This window comes from Accipiter gentilis, chromosome 20 (genome assembly GCF_929443795.1).
Source record: "Accipiter gentilis chromosome 20, bAccGen1.1, whole genome shotgun sequence".
Classification (NCBI taxonomy): Eukaryota; Metazoa; Chordata; class Aves; order Accipitriformes; family Accipitridae; genus Astur; species Astur gentilis.
Window position 1 is genome coordinate 26,061,134 of NC_064899.1, and position 16,666 is coordinate 26,077,799.

At 38.8% G+C, this 16,666-nt stretch overlaps 1 protein-coding gene across 9 annotated transcripts in view; it reads left to right on the plus strand.

Moving 5' to 3' along the window:
- Positions 1-16,666, plus strand: part of ICE1 (interactor of little elongation complex ELL subunit 1) — a 43,994-nt gene that overhangs the window by 8,118 nt on the left and 19,210 nt on the right. For all 9 annotated transcript variants that reach the window (XR_007508899.1, XR_007508900.1, XM_049823708.1 and 6 more), the window contains 8 exons: positions 2,555-2,592; positions 4,485-4,567; positions 4,842-4,881; positions 4,971-5,027; positions 6,727-6,816; positions 6,899-6,952; positions 10,252-10,604; positions 11,205-15,947. Coding sequence is in view for 7 of the 9 variants with exons in the window: in XM_049823708.1 (XP_049679665.1) it covers positions 2,555-2,592; positions 4,485-4,567; positions 4,842-4,881; positions 4,971-5,027; positions 6,727-6,816; positions 6,899-6,952; positions 10,252-10,604; positions 11,205-15,947 (5,458 nt within the window). In the remaining 2 variants the exon portion in view is untranslated. The remainder of the gene's footprint in view (positions 1-2,554; positions 2,593-4,484; positions 4,568-4,841; positions 4,882-4,970; positions 5,028-6,726; positions 6,817-6,898; positions 6,953-10,251; positions 10,605-11,204; positions 15,948-16,666) is intronic.

Below are 16,666 nucleotides of genomic sequence, written 5' to 3' on the forward strand. Positions count from 1 at the left end.
CCTTCTTATATTGAGGCGCCCAAAACTGCATGCAGCATTCGAGGTGGGGCTGCACCACTGCAGAGTGGGACAATCACCTCCATTAACTGGCTAGCTATGCTGAGCTTGATGCACCCCAGGACATGGTTGGCCATTTGGGCTGCCAGGTAACACTGTTGACTCATATTCAACTTGCCATCGACCCAGACTCCCAGACCTCTTTCTGCAGGGCTGCTCTCTGGCCTCTTGTCCCCCAATTTGTAAGTATAACCAGGATTTCCCTGTCCCAGGTGGAGAATCTGGCACTTGGTATTGTTAAATTTCATACAGTTGGTGATTGCCCAGCTCTCCACTCTGTCCAGATTGCTCTGTAAGGCGTCCTTACTCTTTAGGCAGTCTACAGCTCCTAATTTCTTATCATCAGCAAACTTATTAATGTACATTTGGCTCCTGCGTCAAGATCATTTATAAAAACATGAAAGAGCACTGGCCCTAAAATTGAGCTCTGGGGAACCCCACTGGTGACTGGCCACCAGCCTGGTGTAACCCCATTTACTGTAACTTTTTGAGCCCGACCCCTCTGCCAGTTGCTTACCCAATGTATTATGGACTTGTCTAGCTGTGTGGTGGGAGACAGTATCAAAAGCTTTGCTAAAATAAAAAAAAACCCACCACATCTACTGGCTTCCCTTGGTCAACTAGATGGGTGACCTTGTCATAAAAGGAAATTAAGATGGTCAAGCAGGACTTCCCTCTTGTGAACCCATGCTGGCTATGACCAATGACTGTGTTGTCTCTTTTTTAGAGTAACTCCCAGAATAACCTTCTCCATAACTTTACCTGGCATTGATGTGAGACTGACAGGCCTGTAATAAGGTCTTCCTTCTTACCCTTTTTGAAAACTGGGACAATGATTGCCAGCTTCCACTCAACTGGGACCAGATGCCCAAGCCTGTTGAAAAATAATGGAGAGAGGCCCTGTAATGATATTGGCCAGCTCTTTTAGTATCCTGGGGTGAATCCTATTGGGCCCCATACACTTATATGCATCCAGCTGGAGCAAGTCTTGAACAAGTTCAGAGTTGGCTGGGAGTTTATCAACCCCCCAGTCATGGTCTTCCAACACATGGCACTGGGGGGTCCCAAGGGCCATCATTGGTGTTGAAGACAGAGGTGAAGAAGGCATTAAATGCCTCTGCTTTGTCTGCATCCCTATTTGTGAGGTGACTGACCTCATCAAGTAATGGACCAGTGTTATCTCTGATCCTCCTTTTGCTGTTAACATATTTTAAAAAGCCTTTTTTGTAGTCCTTCAGAGTACTGGCCAGCTTGAACTCTAATTGAGCTTTGGCTGCACGAATCTTCTCGCTTCAATGGTGAACAGCATCTCTGTAGTTTTCCCATGTCGCCTGTTCTTGCTTCCAGTGTCCATACATTGTAGATGCAGCACTTCTGTGCATTGGTCAGAAGATAATCTACAGAGAGTTCATTACCTGCTATTCTCTAAAGGACAGCCCTCCCCCTGCCCTGCCTTTTTTTTTTTTTTCTGCAAAGATGTTTTATGAGGATTTGTTTCTGAAATTTTCACCTTCACTGTCAAAGCTATCATCTGAGTATAGAGTTAAGCATGAACCTGTTCAGGCTGAGAAAGCTGAAGAGCATTGGTCTATGACTTTATAGTATAAAAGCTTTGATACTGACCATGCCAAAGGTGGTCAATCATCCTGTTTCTGAGTGGGTTTTCAAATGTATTCCAGTTAATGTCTGAAGTGATGATTAAAGCTTGCACATCCAGAAAGGCTTAGTCTGTAAGTCCCCATCTATTATACAAGTTTTAATATGAGGAATGGATGAACTGTGTTCTTCATGAAAGTGATCAGTGAGCATTGGGAGCTTGTGTTTGTCAGGACAGAGTCCTCTACTTATCACAGGAGTTTAAAAACTGTTTCTGGGACACTGGGGTTTAACAGCAGGAAGTAATAGAAGTGTTTACTTTTTTTATTATTTTCCATTTCTGTGTGTGTTTTACATATAAGATAGAGTTGGAAATGCTGAAATTAAAGTTGTTCAGGACGCATAATTTTTTTGTTTTGGTTTGGCTTTAGTAAACACCTGGATATTCTGAACAAAAAGCTGTAGGACATAAGTGATCCTGAAGGCTAATCCTGATTATCTCATTGCTTAGGTTTTATTGATTGTAAGCAAGGCTTAATTGCTTTTAAGGAGTAAAACTAACCTGTCCGCATTACATCATAGAAATGCGAAAACCAGAAGCCAGCTTTCTTAGGTTGTGTTTGTAACTCCAAGCTGTAGCTGAAGGTATATTTATATACGTGGGTTAGTGGACTGACTCTCCTAAGAGCAAACTCTTACCTCTGTAACAGATACAGCTGTTTCTGAGAGAATGTCAGCAACATGCCACTGATTTAAGTTTTCAACTTCAGGGATACATTGGTCTCACAGGTCCTGGGTCTAGAAAGTGTTTTCTCTGAAATGGCTAGATTTATTTTTTTTCTGGCTTTTCATGCAACATAATTCTAACAAAAATGATGTATTAATGCATTCTTTTTAACAGGAGAAAGAAACTGGAAACAAAAGTGAAGAAACTTGAAGGTAACTTTCTACGTTGTGTTGTTGTGCTGTTGTCCTACTCCATTTCTTGATTCATTTTTTTATCCAAAGCAGTAACTGCAGCTTTCTAACTGAGGCCCCAAGGAGCAAGATAGGGCAGTACTATGCATGGGCCTTAGTCTCTGAATCATCCCTCCTGCAGAATGTTTTCTGTTGAGTATCTTAGGCACATGGTGTAAATGAAGTTGGAAGGGAACTTCTGGTCGTGAAAACCTCAAAGGATGGAGTCTGCCCAGCTTGTCCAGACAACCTCATTCACTGCATGACTGTCTTCATGGTGAAAAAGCTTTTCCTTATAGCCAGTTGGAAACTGTCTTGTTTCAACTTATGCCTGATGTCTCTCATCCTCCCATTATGTACCACTGAACAGTCTCGTTCCATCTTCTTGATACCTCCTTGTAGGTACAGGAAAGCTGCTCTTGGATCCCTTCTAAGGTTTTTGTTGGTGGTGGTTTTTTTCCTCTCAAGCTAATTAAGTCTAGCTGAACGAGTCTGTTTTCATAGGGCATGTGCTACAGTGTTCTTATAATCTTAGCAGGATTCTTCTAGTCATGGTTATGATCATATTTAAATATGTAGTGATCCTGACACATGTTTTCTGTTTTTTAAATATTCTGGCAATTGGCTTTTAGATTGTTTGTTTTGTTTTTAAGTAAAGATAAAGCACTGGCCTCGTGGCACAGTGTTTTTCTTGTTTTGCTAGTAGAGGGTGGACATGCTTAAAGCATTCTGATACTTAACTCTCTGTACTGTTAGTTGGCAAGGCAATTATTTCCATTTGTGGCACACTTACAGCTGTGCTTACCACAGTTTAAAGTACAATGAACTGAGTGACTTGTATCTTGGTGTTAGATACAAATCCTACTGTAAAGTACAGGTACAGGGTGTTTATTTTTATGAGCATTTTGGAGCTTCATTATGTGGCAGCAAGGTTTTTATACCCTCTTGCCCCTCAAAACTCAAATTCTGGCAGGGTTAGAACAAAATACTGTGAGATAGTTTACAGTAAGTCCAATTTGAGTGACTAGTTTATCTGTTTTGTGCTTTTCTGTGTTCATTAAATATCCCAGACCCCGTATTTTAACCTGGTATCTTTTGTCAATCTGAAATTTTCCTGTGATTGTTTCTTGTCGACTACCACCTGAGCTGCCTTTTTAATGCTCTTTCTTTTGATATGCCCTCTTCTGTGACATGATCTGTCAGCAGGCAAGTTCCATCTGTCTTTTCTCTGCTGTCCATGTATAAGTCACTAACCTGATCTCTCAGGAGCTCTCTCAAGTATCTCTCTCGCTTGAGAATTTCCCTAGGAGCCTCACGTTCAGCCCTCACTGCCCTGCCCTGTACTCTTTATTCCCGTCCATCTGCACTCTTACCAGGTGTGTTAGACATTAAGAGATATGGTACTCTTCTCTGATTTTTAGTCTTTGAGTGCTATCTACATCTTTCTAATGCAGTTGGCTGTAGTGTTTTTCATCTTTGAACCAGAGCCCTCCTTTAAATAAGAGAATAAAACACATGAAAAAAATATTGCACCTCTTTCTTAATTTTATTCCCTTTTTTCACTTGTATATTGTTCTACAGTACAGTATCATTACAATATGATCCACTGTTCATTCTTGCATGTAAGTGAGAAAACTAATAAATGTATTCCAGTAGTTCAGAACAGTAATTATGCAGTGGAAGATGACATACTTGTATGCATGAGTTTTTGTCCAAATGAGCCAAAATATAACGTCGGTAGATTTGTGTTTCACACTATCTATATTATTTTTTCTGGTAATTTGATTTGCAAACTGGTGACTAATATTACTTAAATTTAGTTGTCCCTTGTATGTTGTAGTTTCTAACTTGCATTTTCAATCTCCTTCTTGAAGAGGCTGCAACAAAGCATACACAGGACTTCAGACAACTGAAAACTGAAAAGAAAAGGCTTGAGAAGGAGCTAAAGAAGGCACAAGTAAGACTTTCCTGGTCTTTTGGATGAAGCTTCTTTTAGTATTTCTTGCGGGGGTGGGGGGAAAGAAGCTACTAGTAATAGAGATACTGAAATAGTAAAATTACATTTGTTGGGGATATTGAGTAACTAAACATGGCAATTCACCTTAAGAGAGAGAAATTTTCCAACTGAAGCATGACCTTTGAAATGCTGATTTAGATTTCATGCTAATTAAGAGTAGATGCTCTACAAACTATGTATGGCATGAAAAATTAGTGTTATTTAATTTTAACAGGGAAAACTTGATGGTGTACTTAAAGAGAAGTGCAGAAAAGGTAAGTGTTCACCTTTGATTGCCTTCAGATTTATGTGTAGTATTGTTCCATTTGAACATTTCACTTCCCCCCTCTCCTCTTTTTAATAGTTAAGCATGCGGAGACCCAGAGTTCAAGTGAAGATCTTACAACAGATATAGACAAAGGTAAGATTTTTTGCAAGACCCTTCTCTGTGCAGAACCAACCATTATGAATTTATTGCTACTCTTCTAGAGTTGTGTTTTTGGAAACAGAGGATACTGACAGAAATGCTGTAAGAGCAGATGTGGTTGATACAGATATGTTATATTGATGAAGGACTGATGTAATAGATTACTATTTTTAGTTTTGCAATAAGGAAAATACTTGAGTCATTAAAATGACTAGTCTACACCATGAGTGTGTGAAGTCAGTTGAAGTGTAAATATTAAACAGAATGCAAGTACTGAGAAAAATACAAACAATCCCATTGTCTGTGAAGCTCATTGAAATCATGAAGCATGCAAAGCAAAAGACACAAGATAGGAGTGTAATCTGCTACAATTTCTATGTGAGGCTCTGTAAATCAAGTGGAAGTAGTTGTTTCTTAACCCGTTGACTTTATCTGAATCTGTGTAATGTAGCAAATTCCTTCTAAACTTCTTCTAAAGTACTGAGGCCAAACTTTAAGCAAATTAATTTTTGCAGTTTTGCAGTCTTTTAAAATACTGGTATTGCTTTTGAATTCTTTAGAAATTCTGGAGGCAGTTTTCAGGCAAAAGAAGAACTTCCCTGTTCTATTTCTTGCTTTGCAATATTTGTATATAAAGTTTGTTGCCAAAATTAAACTTTTCTGAAAAAGGTAGACCTTGTCAGTTCTTGTGTCTTGGTATATTTTGACTGCCTTTTGGATTGTACTAAATTGGTACCCAATTTAGTCCTTTAATTTTTAATTAATGGCAAAATGGGAAAATGAAGATCTGAACTCTAATTTGAACTTCAAATAGCAGCAAGGCTTTATTACTGATGAGAAATTGTTACTGTTGTTAACAGCTGTCATGGAAAATTTGGCAGGTTTTCTGCTTATGTGCTGAGGGTGCTCTCTATATAAAATAGTAGCAGTTTGCATTGGTCTTTGAATTATGGAATTGGCACAAAACCAATAGTCTCAGTTCCTGATTGTTGGATCTGATGATAGTTTTGGCACAAGTAGGTGAGGTGGTTGTGTATTTAGTTGAGTTTTTGGTCTGTTTCTCCCTCTCTACCTGCCCTTCTTGTTCCAGAACTAGGTAATTTGGCATCACCAAGCAATGGTGATGTTAGGAGTCCAGACAATGTTTACTGAAGTTGTGGCCTGATAATTAATTCAGCTATATTTAATGTGCTGTTACTCAGATATGTTACATTGTTACTCCATGATAAGACTAAGATGAGTTACTACTGAGTTCGCATAAATGTGATATAAATACTTCTTTCCTAAAAGATTTCCTCCCCCATTTATGTTCATGTCACCTGAGTTGTTTTAGAAAGCTGTTTAATTTCACTTATGCTACATTCAAATCTGCTTTTACGTTTTACTCTGGGTGCTGCTACAACTTTTTGCAACCCTCACTGTAGAATGGAAAAGCTAAAGCGTTCTGCAATGGTTCCTTCAGTCTGCTGTGTGGCTGTGGCCAATACAGGATCCATTCTCTCAGTGGCATCTAGCATTTCTCTTTCTCTGAAGCTAAAATGCCCCTATGTCCCTTGTCTTAATTTTTGTTGTGTGTATTTTGTATTTAGTTGTAGGCATGTATGTGTTCTGAGTAAAAATAAAGAAACATAAATTCTTAGCTCTCTGAGCACTCAAAGTTTTCCTCAATTTATAAAAATATTTATTTTAACAGAAAAAATAAAGCTCTTATTAGAAGAACTCTGGATGTGCATTGACAGTGCAACAGGAAAAAGAGAGAATCAGGAAAATGATCCTGTCTTGGGTGAGATGGCATGCAAAGTCTTGAATTTTCTTGAGGTGGTCTCTTTTTCTGACCAAAAATAAATATTGGTACATTTTTTCAGCTTCTATTCAGGATAAGGCATGGCCTGAAAAAAGAAGACTGACTGTTACAGAAGGTAGGTTCCAGTAAATGTGAATTTATTAATATGCAAGTGCCTTAATTTAGTCTTAGTGGGATATCATCAGGTTGGGTACCGTTTGCATGACTTTTTTTGACAGACTTAAATACTTTCCTTAATGATTGCCTGGGCAAGTACATGTGTGATTAGAATATTTGAAAATAATTGCAAATATTAATTTGAACAGCCAAATAAACTGGAAAGGTCTCCTGAAGGAAAGCTGTTGTAATCTGCTGTTGCAATTGAGAAATCAAATTCTTTAACTATCAGCTGCTTTGACTATTTCTAAGTAGTCAAAACTCACCTCTCATGTTTATACCTTAATTATTATATCATTATAAACTGCAGTATATAATGTGAATTATGGGCTGCAAGCACTCTTTTTAGTCTGAAACAAACACATGGTAACATAGTTGGATTGTAAAATTTAAGAAGCTGTTACCACCATTTTCTTCATTCATTCCTGCCTGAATAATAATAGATAATGGTGCATTAATTTTCATATTAAAGACAGTCATACAGAGAAACAAAACGTACAATTTGGTGATAGCTTTAATTTTGTAACATGATATTCAGTATAATAACAAAAAATAATCTGAGTAGTTATCCCCATGCAGGTTCACAGCAAACTTTAACTGCTTTAACTTCACATAACAGATGTCATTTTCCTTCTGCCCTCAAGAGTAATAGGTGCCTTGAAACTGCATTAGTTGTCTCTCCAGAGTGTGCTTATTAATCTCTCATTTTTCTTTTATTTTTCTCTACTACTTCAGTTTTCTGTAACTCAGGCTGCAGAGATACTGTCTGGGATAAGTACCCTGCCTTATTAAGAGCTTTGAAGGTGAACTGTTATCCTGTCTCCCCACCCTGTTAAGTCTGAAAATTTGCTACCAGTGTAGATCCCAATGAATCTAGTTTCAGATTGTGTTCTAGTGGAATCCATTTCAGAGGTGCCAAAATATAAGGATCAGCTCATAAGCCAGTTTATCAGCCTCACTCCCACTAGTTTAATCCAGCAGATCTGTGGCTTCAGCTCCAAAACTGAGCTAGACAGTTGTCCCCTGAGATTCTGAATTTTATTTCTTGATCAAGGGTCAATGAAATGACAGGAACAAGCACAATAAACTGAAGAGTTTGAAATGTGGGTGATTTCAGGGGTATCAGGTTCTAGTGTCATCCCCTTCCCATCCACCACAAGGGGAGCTTTAGGTTCCGGGCATCCTGTCCCATCTTTTACTATTCACATCTTCTCAAGGAAACTACAATATTTTTACAAAAAGAAGCAATTGTCCATAACAGTCTCTTCTAGTCAGTCCCTCTTTTGCTTTTGTTGGAGTGGCTAGATATCATAGAAATTTATCTTGCTTTCTGTTGCTTTGGGTTTGGTTTGGTTTTTTCCCCATTTTCAGTCTAGGACAGCCATCTTGTTGTTCTGCCTCTCATGAAAGTGGCCATTACCTTGGATTCATAATAGCAAAATGCTTATGTTTACAGATGCAATCTTCTAGCAAAAAAAAAAAAAAAAGGGTCTTAATGAGTTTGCCCTAATTTCTTGTCCCATATTACAATGGTTTCATCTTAGAGATCAAATCATCTTGATGGTAGTATTGCTGAAGCATCTTTTCCAGAGAATGTCAGTTCATCTGTCAGCCTGGATCTTAAAACTTGTAAGATGCTACTTTGACCAAAGGAGATATCAGAGCTTACTTACCTTGGGGGAAAATGAGGTGATAGAGATGGATGGATCTTGGAAATAGGGGGTTTGATCACTTTTCCTACTAACTCCTTTAGTGGAGCCAACACATCAGAATGTGCTTAAAGGTTATTGGGAGACAGATCTCTGGGAGGTCATTTTCACCTATCAAATTAAATTAGTATTTCAAATCTGATGCTACCATTGATGCTGCTTCAGGAGTATCTCTGCAAGTTATAGTAGTGGATAAGCACCGACAGCAATAATGAAGCACACTATTCTTTTTTATTTTTCCAACAGAATGCAAGTTGTGCCAATTAAATCAATACACGCTCTGTTCAAAACCATTTTGTGCATGTGCTGTTCTTTATACTGTGGGATGGTACTTGGATGTACACAGAAAGGCTTGATCTCTTGCTTGAATACTGCTGATATTGCATCCAGTAGTGTTTGTGAGCACTATAAACAAGGTCACACGTACAAATGTCGTATAAGAATTGCAAATGCTACAGAGTAGGTTCTAGTTCCATGTGGCGCACTGGGGTTTTGGGATTGTTGATTTCTACTGTTTTATTGGAGGTAATATTTTCTTTTTATAAAATCAAAGAATTTCAATTTCAGAAAACTAGGCCACCTTTTCACTGTTAAAAGTATCTAGCACAATTACAACTGATACTTAAATTCTTTGTCTCTACTGTTTAGACTTTCCTGGGCCAATGTGTTTTGTCTGCATGCATTAAGAAATGGTTTACTGTGTAATAATAAAAAGTGTGATTTGAGAAGGAACAAATCAAAAGTACAATGCAAAGAATCACGCAGAGCATTTGGACATGCTTTCTTTCTACTAGAGTAACTGTATAAAACTGGTATAGTTGATATTATCTTGAAAGGGTTGTCAGCTGCTCAGTATCTTTCATTGTCTTAGTGGTTCAAACTCCTTTGTGCATAGGTATGTTGCAGGGAAAACCTCACTTTTAAGAAAGTTGGGGTTTTTTTAAGGGTTCAGCTTTAAGCCACACCATTAAAGACAAAATCTTGTATGATTAGACTCAATATTGGAATTTAAAGAACACTTTAAAAGCATATGTGTATTAAATCATAAAACTAGGAATATAGCTAAGAACTCTGGTACCGTGTTTATGGCAGGGTATAATTGTGACTGGTCTGCAAGTACAGCTGCTGGCTCAAAGCTGCAGGTTGCTTTAAGCTGAGAATTACAGCCTGAGTGGGGAATGTCATTGCATGCTTGTCCTGCTTTTCCTGAACATCAGTTACTGGGCTAAAACTGAAGTAAATCATTGAGCCCTTCCTGATAAGAAAAATTGGTAAGAATAGTCTTAATGATCCAAGTCAGAAAGTGGTTTGGGGGGAGCTGTTTGCACAGACATATACCTTTTTCATGAAAAAAGAATTGTTTGTGAACGATAACATTTGATCTCTGTAAGGAAAATATTTCTGAAAGTGACATTAAGTGCTTCTTATTACTAGTCTATGGGAACATTACTTGAAAAGATAGTAATGCATTCTTTTTACTAATGATGTATTATCTCTATAAAGAAAAATGGGAGGGGAAAAAATTCTTAACAATATTTTTACGTCTTAGAAACTGTACAAATCCACCAAAAGATCAGGAAGTGTGATGGCAAAACGCTACCTTGGTATTCTTCGCTGGAAAGTGCTGGAAAGCAAAATTCTCTAACAGCCATGCAACTTCAAGCAAGTACTGAGCCTTTTGGAGGTGACTGTGTTGAGAACAGGCCTGCTGAAGAATGTCTGCGCAGTGGTGAGGATAAAACTGCAGGTGTGATAATACAGACAGATGGTGCACACAGCAGTTCAGACTTCTCTGATCAGGAGCAAAAGGGCCCAGGTGGAAATGTGATGGATATATTGAATTGGGTCAGGCCTCTCCCTGCTCTGCTTTCTCCAGTACAGCTTTCACCACCAACTACACAGGTGAGTTTCAGGATGTGTCTGACTTGGCCCTAACTTTGTCATATAATTACTGCAAAAATAATGATTTGACATTCCTGGGCTTTTTTTTTTTTTTGAGTATCAGTATTAGTTACTCATGCCCTGAAAGGGTCTCTGTGTGAGCGTTTAGATCCATAGATACTTTTTTACCTTCTAGCATACTGCCTGTGGAAGGAAGCGAAACATAATTTTCAGATGTATATTTAAAACAGTCACCTGTGTCTCAACTGCTGTCATAATTTCTTTTCCCAGCGTTGCAGGCTTACAGTCCCAACTCCTGTTGGGTATAAGCACAGCTTTCATAGCAAAATTCCATAGCTTGAAAGTCAAGGGGAGCCTGCTAGATGTTGTTTCCCAGTAATCTTAGAATGATAGTAGGTAGGTAAAGAAGTCTCTGACTTTTCACAGAGGTACTTTCCATTTGCTATGAAGAACACCGAGGGGGAAAGATGTAATTCTGTTGGTCAGCCTTAATCTCTGAAAACCACTGCATGTCAGGGCCACCAGTGTGTTTGTTTAGAGAAGTAGACCTTAAAACTGATACTGGGCTTTGGAATATTAATTTTGTATTTTTCATTAAAGGATATGTTGTTTGGAGAAGTCACAGGTTCCAGTGATGAAGAAGTTGATTGCATTGCTTCTGCAGTGGAGGATATTTTACAAGAAGACCAAGTTCAGCCTCAGAGTTGTAATGTATTCAGCCACAGTGAGGAGTTTAACAGACAGAGCAAATCATGCCAGCAAGGTCTTGATGCAGAAATCTCATGTAACCTGAGTTGGAATGAAAATAATGTTTGTATTGGTCCAAAGATGTCAAGCACAGAGGAGAGAGATGCTGAAACAAAGCAAGCTGAAGCTGCTGCTTCAATTACAAACATGGAAACTAACAAAGATTGTTTGGAGGAGAATACTGAGAATATGGAAACTGAGAAGAGAGAACTAACTGAAGCAACAGCAGATGAATTGGAAGCCATTGAAGAACAGAAAGGAGATAGTGAGGACATCCACAGTGTAGAGGGATGTTCTTCAGCTGATTTTATGTTACACAGTTTCAAGCCTCAAAATCAGTTGGAAAGATGTAGTGAGGTGGCGCAAACAGAGGAGAATGTAATCTTAATCAGAGCTGTTGATTATGAGGGTACACATGAAAAGCGTGGTGAATTCATGAAAGCAGAAAGCAGTGGGTTATCAGGAGAGGGAGAAACTCCCAGGGCAGTATCTGTTCCCCAAAATGTTACTCATTTGCCACCTGAGCAATGCATTGTGCTTCAAAGTGAAGGTTCTGAGGAGAAATCTGATGTGTTGATACAGAATGAAGTGGTTGAAAATGAATCAAAAAATGTAACTGAAGTAACTAATACGGCAAGTGATGCAGGGGAAAACATAAAAGAAGTGATAATTGGGGAGAAAATAACAGCTGCAATACAGATTAAAGGACTCTGTGCAGAGGCAAATAATGAGAGCGAGCTCTCTGAAAATGTATTGTCTGATTTCAGTAGTTTAAAATCCTTCTGTGAAGTGGAGTGTTCTAAAGACCTAGTGATACAGCATCATGGGGAGGGAATAACTATGGAGACTGAGGCAGACACTGGAGCTATTGAGATGTCTGCACACTCTGAGTGCTCTGAAATAAAACATGACAGTGAAGAGATACTGGAGAAACAATGTGTGCAAACAATAAAAGATGAAGCGGACAGAAAATGCGAACCAGAGACTGTTAAAGTCTCTAGACATTACTTACCTGTATCTGCTACTGAAGGAATCGGAAATTTATTGTCTGTGGATGACACAGACAAAAATGTAGGTATGGAGAGGCCTGCTTTGTCAGCCTTTCCAAAAGATGATGCACAGCTCAAAACTGAAGACATGAATATAACCAGACCTGAGACTATTGAACTAGCCATGAAATTTAACAGAGAAAGTATTCTAGAAATAGCTGAATCATCAGAGATACTCCATAGTGCAGAAAATGGAAGATTAGTAGATATAAAGGAAGGGGGGTACTTAAAAGGGAAACCACACCAGGAAGAAAATGGTAGTAATTCATCGCAAGGGAAGTCAGACTTGGAAAGTACACTTGCGCTACCAAAGACAGCATGCGTTACTGATGTAGAAAGCAGTGTAGCTAAGTGTGAATCCTCTGTGTTAGATTTTACAGAAATAGAAGGTGAAATAGAACAACCTGAAAACCTGTGTAGTACATTAGAATGCGGATTGTCCAAAACTCAAAACTTCAGAGTGTTTGAATCTCAAGAGACTGAATTCAAAGTTAATCCAGAAGATTTTGAAGAGGAAAGCAATGAGCTGTTAGAAAGAGTGGATACCATTGAATCTGTCTTAGTAGAAAGTAATCTTACTTCTGAGGCACAGTTTGCAAAACCTCTGAATCAGTTCTTGGTAACCGAAAACGTTAAATGTGATGAAATAAAGGGGGAATTAAATAAACAAAGCAAGGAATTGGTGACTGAGACTTGTTCCACTTCGTTTAACTGGGAAGAGAATGTTGTGAAGAAAAATCATGTTTCGGAGATCATCTGCCATTCAGAAATGGATTTTAATAGTGGCTTGGCTTTTTCTGCTCAAGGGGACTTGGAGATGGGCCGTATAAATACTGAAGAAACAGATTCTCCTGTGCAAGTGGGAACTGGCTTGGAATCCACCATGCCTCCTGATCTAAATTTCCATCTTCAGAAAGTTGTCAGTTTTGCTGAAACTGATTTCACAGAAAAGGCTGCCTTTTCCCATACATGGGAAAACAAAGGAGATAAAAATTGTGTTACAGGTAGTGCATTTAACTGTTCTTCAGAAAGCTTGGTAGAGGGTGCCGAGATCCTATCTGCTGAAAAAGACAACATGTGCAAAGAACCGGACTGCGCTGAGAGGGAATACATACACAAGAACAAAGTGAAAATTCCATCTGAGAAGGAGCAGCCAGTAGATAAAGAACCTCAGGCACCTGTTAAATCACAGATCCTGGATCCAAACTCTTATAATAAGAATACTTTTCTTCAAAAGTCTGAATGTCAAGAATCAGGATGCAGGACTTCTATGTGGAAAGTTGGAACAGAACCTTCTGCAACTGGTTCACTAACAGCTGGTGGAGAAAGCAAAGAATTGAATAGTTCTGAGCCATCTGGGAAAAATGCCATAAAAAGGTCTAAAAATGATTTTGATATGCCAGAGCAGAGCAATGAATCTGAAGAGAAAGACTGTTCTATACAAGAAGTTCCCATGTTCGGAAAGGAACTGAGAGCTTCCAGAACTGCCGTGGGTGCTCTGGAAACTGGTGCAGTTGTTGATGCTGATTACCAAGGATGTGAACTTCATTCAACAATGCACCCAGGAAATACTTTGACAGTTAGTCATACAAAAGCAGACACTGTGGTGGATATGTATACAGGCTGTGAAACAAACAGCTCTCCAGATATTGCAAATGAGTTGTCACACGTGGTTGGGGAGGGTTATCCTAAAGACTTAGCCTCTTGGAAAAGAAAGTATGTATTAGTAACCTCCGAAAATAGTGAGGGTGCTAATGAATGCATGGTAGATTCTAACAGAGCTGGATGCATCAATGAAAGTGAGGAGAGTCTGTTAAAAACTGGGACATCAAAAGAAAGCCCTGTGATGCCAAATGCTTCAAAAAATAGATTACCACTATGCCAGACGTTAACCAGATTCCCAGAAACTTGCAGACTGGCTGTAAAAGACAGTAAATTAAATTCAAGAATGTTAGCACTTGGCAATTTCTTAGAAGAAAATGATTCTGAAAAACTTCAGTCAAATGTGGGGCAAGGTCTGCTAAACAGTGTTGATATGGGGGTCTCAGTGTTTGAAGAATATAATCATCATCAAACTCACACTGTTTCCAACATAGGAGAAAACAACACTGATGTTATCCTCGATGGTAACAGTAGAAAAAAAAATTGTGTCAATTGTCTTCCAAGTCCAGCCCTATCTGATGTAGAGTGCAATTGTCAGACAGTTAGGCAGCCTCCTGAGCCACAAAAAACAGCGTTTGAGAAGCTCTGTATGTTGGAGTCAGAGTCTTGTGTGGATGTCGCTCTCAAAAAGAGCAATAAATTGAAGTGCAAAGAGCAAGAACCATCTGAAATCTTGACTTTTTCAACCAAGACAACTGCACAAGTAATGCATGCCAAGCTATCAAAGAGGCTGTTTCAAGGTAAAAGAAAAACAAAGACACTCAAAGTTAGACAAACTCAGCCAGTTCTTGCAAACGCTGATACTTCTGTGCCAACAAAATGCTCATCCGAGACTATAAATAAAATTAGGCAAGAGATGGGTCCTCCTCTGCCCCCCTTGCTACTGCCTTTGATTGCTACTCCTCCAAAAGCTGCATGTACCATGTCCCCCGTAATGTCTTCTACTGGTCGATCCTCTTTGCTTTCCCCTCTTGATGACCTCATATCCCCACTACGTGAAACCCCTGTTCCTCCTCTCATGTCTCCATTAAGAGATACTCCAACAGTAAAATCTGCTCTTTTATTTTCTCCTCCCTCACCCTCAGAAATGGCAGTAGGTAGAAGGATTTGCTCCTCACCTCTGAAGTTTTGTACTTCCATTCCAAAGCACGCGCTTCCCGTCCCAGGAAGATTTCCTCTGTTTGCGACCGACAGTGCTGCTCCAGGTGCTCCTCAGGAGAACTCTGTGAAAATATTGGACACTATGTATCCAGAGCTGTCTGCAAGGGCAAGGACACTAAACATTCTGAAAGGCAATATTCAGCTTAATCGATGTGCTTTTTCAGACAGCCAAAGTTTGCCGGGTCCTGTGGCTCAAATAGGTGGCTTCAAGGCAATTGCATCTACATCAACTGCTTTTGTTAAAACTGGGAGCAATTTGAAATCTGATAGTAGCAAAGATCAAGATAAAGATGTACAAAATCAGCAATTGTTTTCAAGCTCATCAAATCATCTTGAAAAACGGACACCGTTGCCCATATCTATGCCAAGAAGTGCAAAGAGACTGAGGTTGGACAGTGAACCACCAAAGCTGGAGCCCAATGATACTGCTGCTATCGAAAATCCTAAAAATACACTCTCAGATACACAGGAGGCTTTCCATGACAAAAGCTGTGAAATCAGTGATTCATCACACAGTTCCAGTTTAGAAGCATCACTACCGGTAAAGAAGGTTATTGATCCTGACTGCCAGAAAGTTTCTTCGGCATTGAAGAAAATTGCCGAATCCTGTTTTGACTTGTTACCAGTTATTAAAGGTCATGTGCATGTTGGCAATATCTCAAAGATTCCAATAATGAGAGATGAAGAAAAAGAAGTTGTCTATGAATTTGGTATAAAAAACAAGGTAATTAGCCTAATTTTTATATTTGTGTTTTAATAATGACTTCTGTGCAGATGAAAAGAGTATAAGTATGTAGTTTTTGAATTCTCAATTGTTCAAGCAATCTGCAGTGCCAAAGTGTAGTCTTGAAATGTTATCAGACATCTCAACTTGTACAACTTCAGAAAATACAGAACTTCACAAGAAATTACTGTTCAATGGTATCCAAGATGCAAAACTGCATTTGTAAGTACGTTTGCTTTCCTGATGTATGCATAAACCACTTGATTTTTGCAGGATTTTTTGCAGTGGATAGCATTAACAATTATAGGAGTTCCTCTAAAAGTGTAAGGTTCAATTTCCTTTTTTTATTTTTTCAATTAAATAAGAACTGCATTGCATATACAATAGTGACATACCCTTTCATTCTGTGTTTACCTGTATTATTCTACATCAGGTTGTTAAAATGAATTTTATTGGAAAAATCTTTCATTAGTTTGTTTCTCAGAACGTGCTTAGCATCAGTGTTGAAAAAATGTACTTTAATTGCCATCTTTCTCATAGACAAATTGTGACCTGCAGCAGAGCAATTCATCAACTGATGCATGGCAGCATTTTGCCCTATTTCAGTTCTTGAACGTAATTGAGTTCTCTACAGAAGTTGCTACCAGGTTCTGGGATCATCTTTGTTAGGAGTTGCCAAATCTGGTAACTTCATAGAACCTAATAGGCACACGTGCACA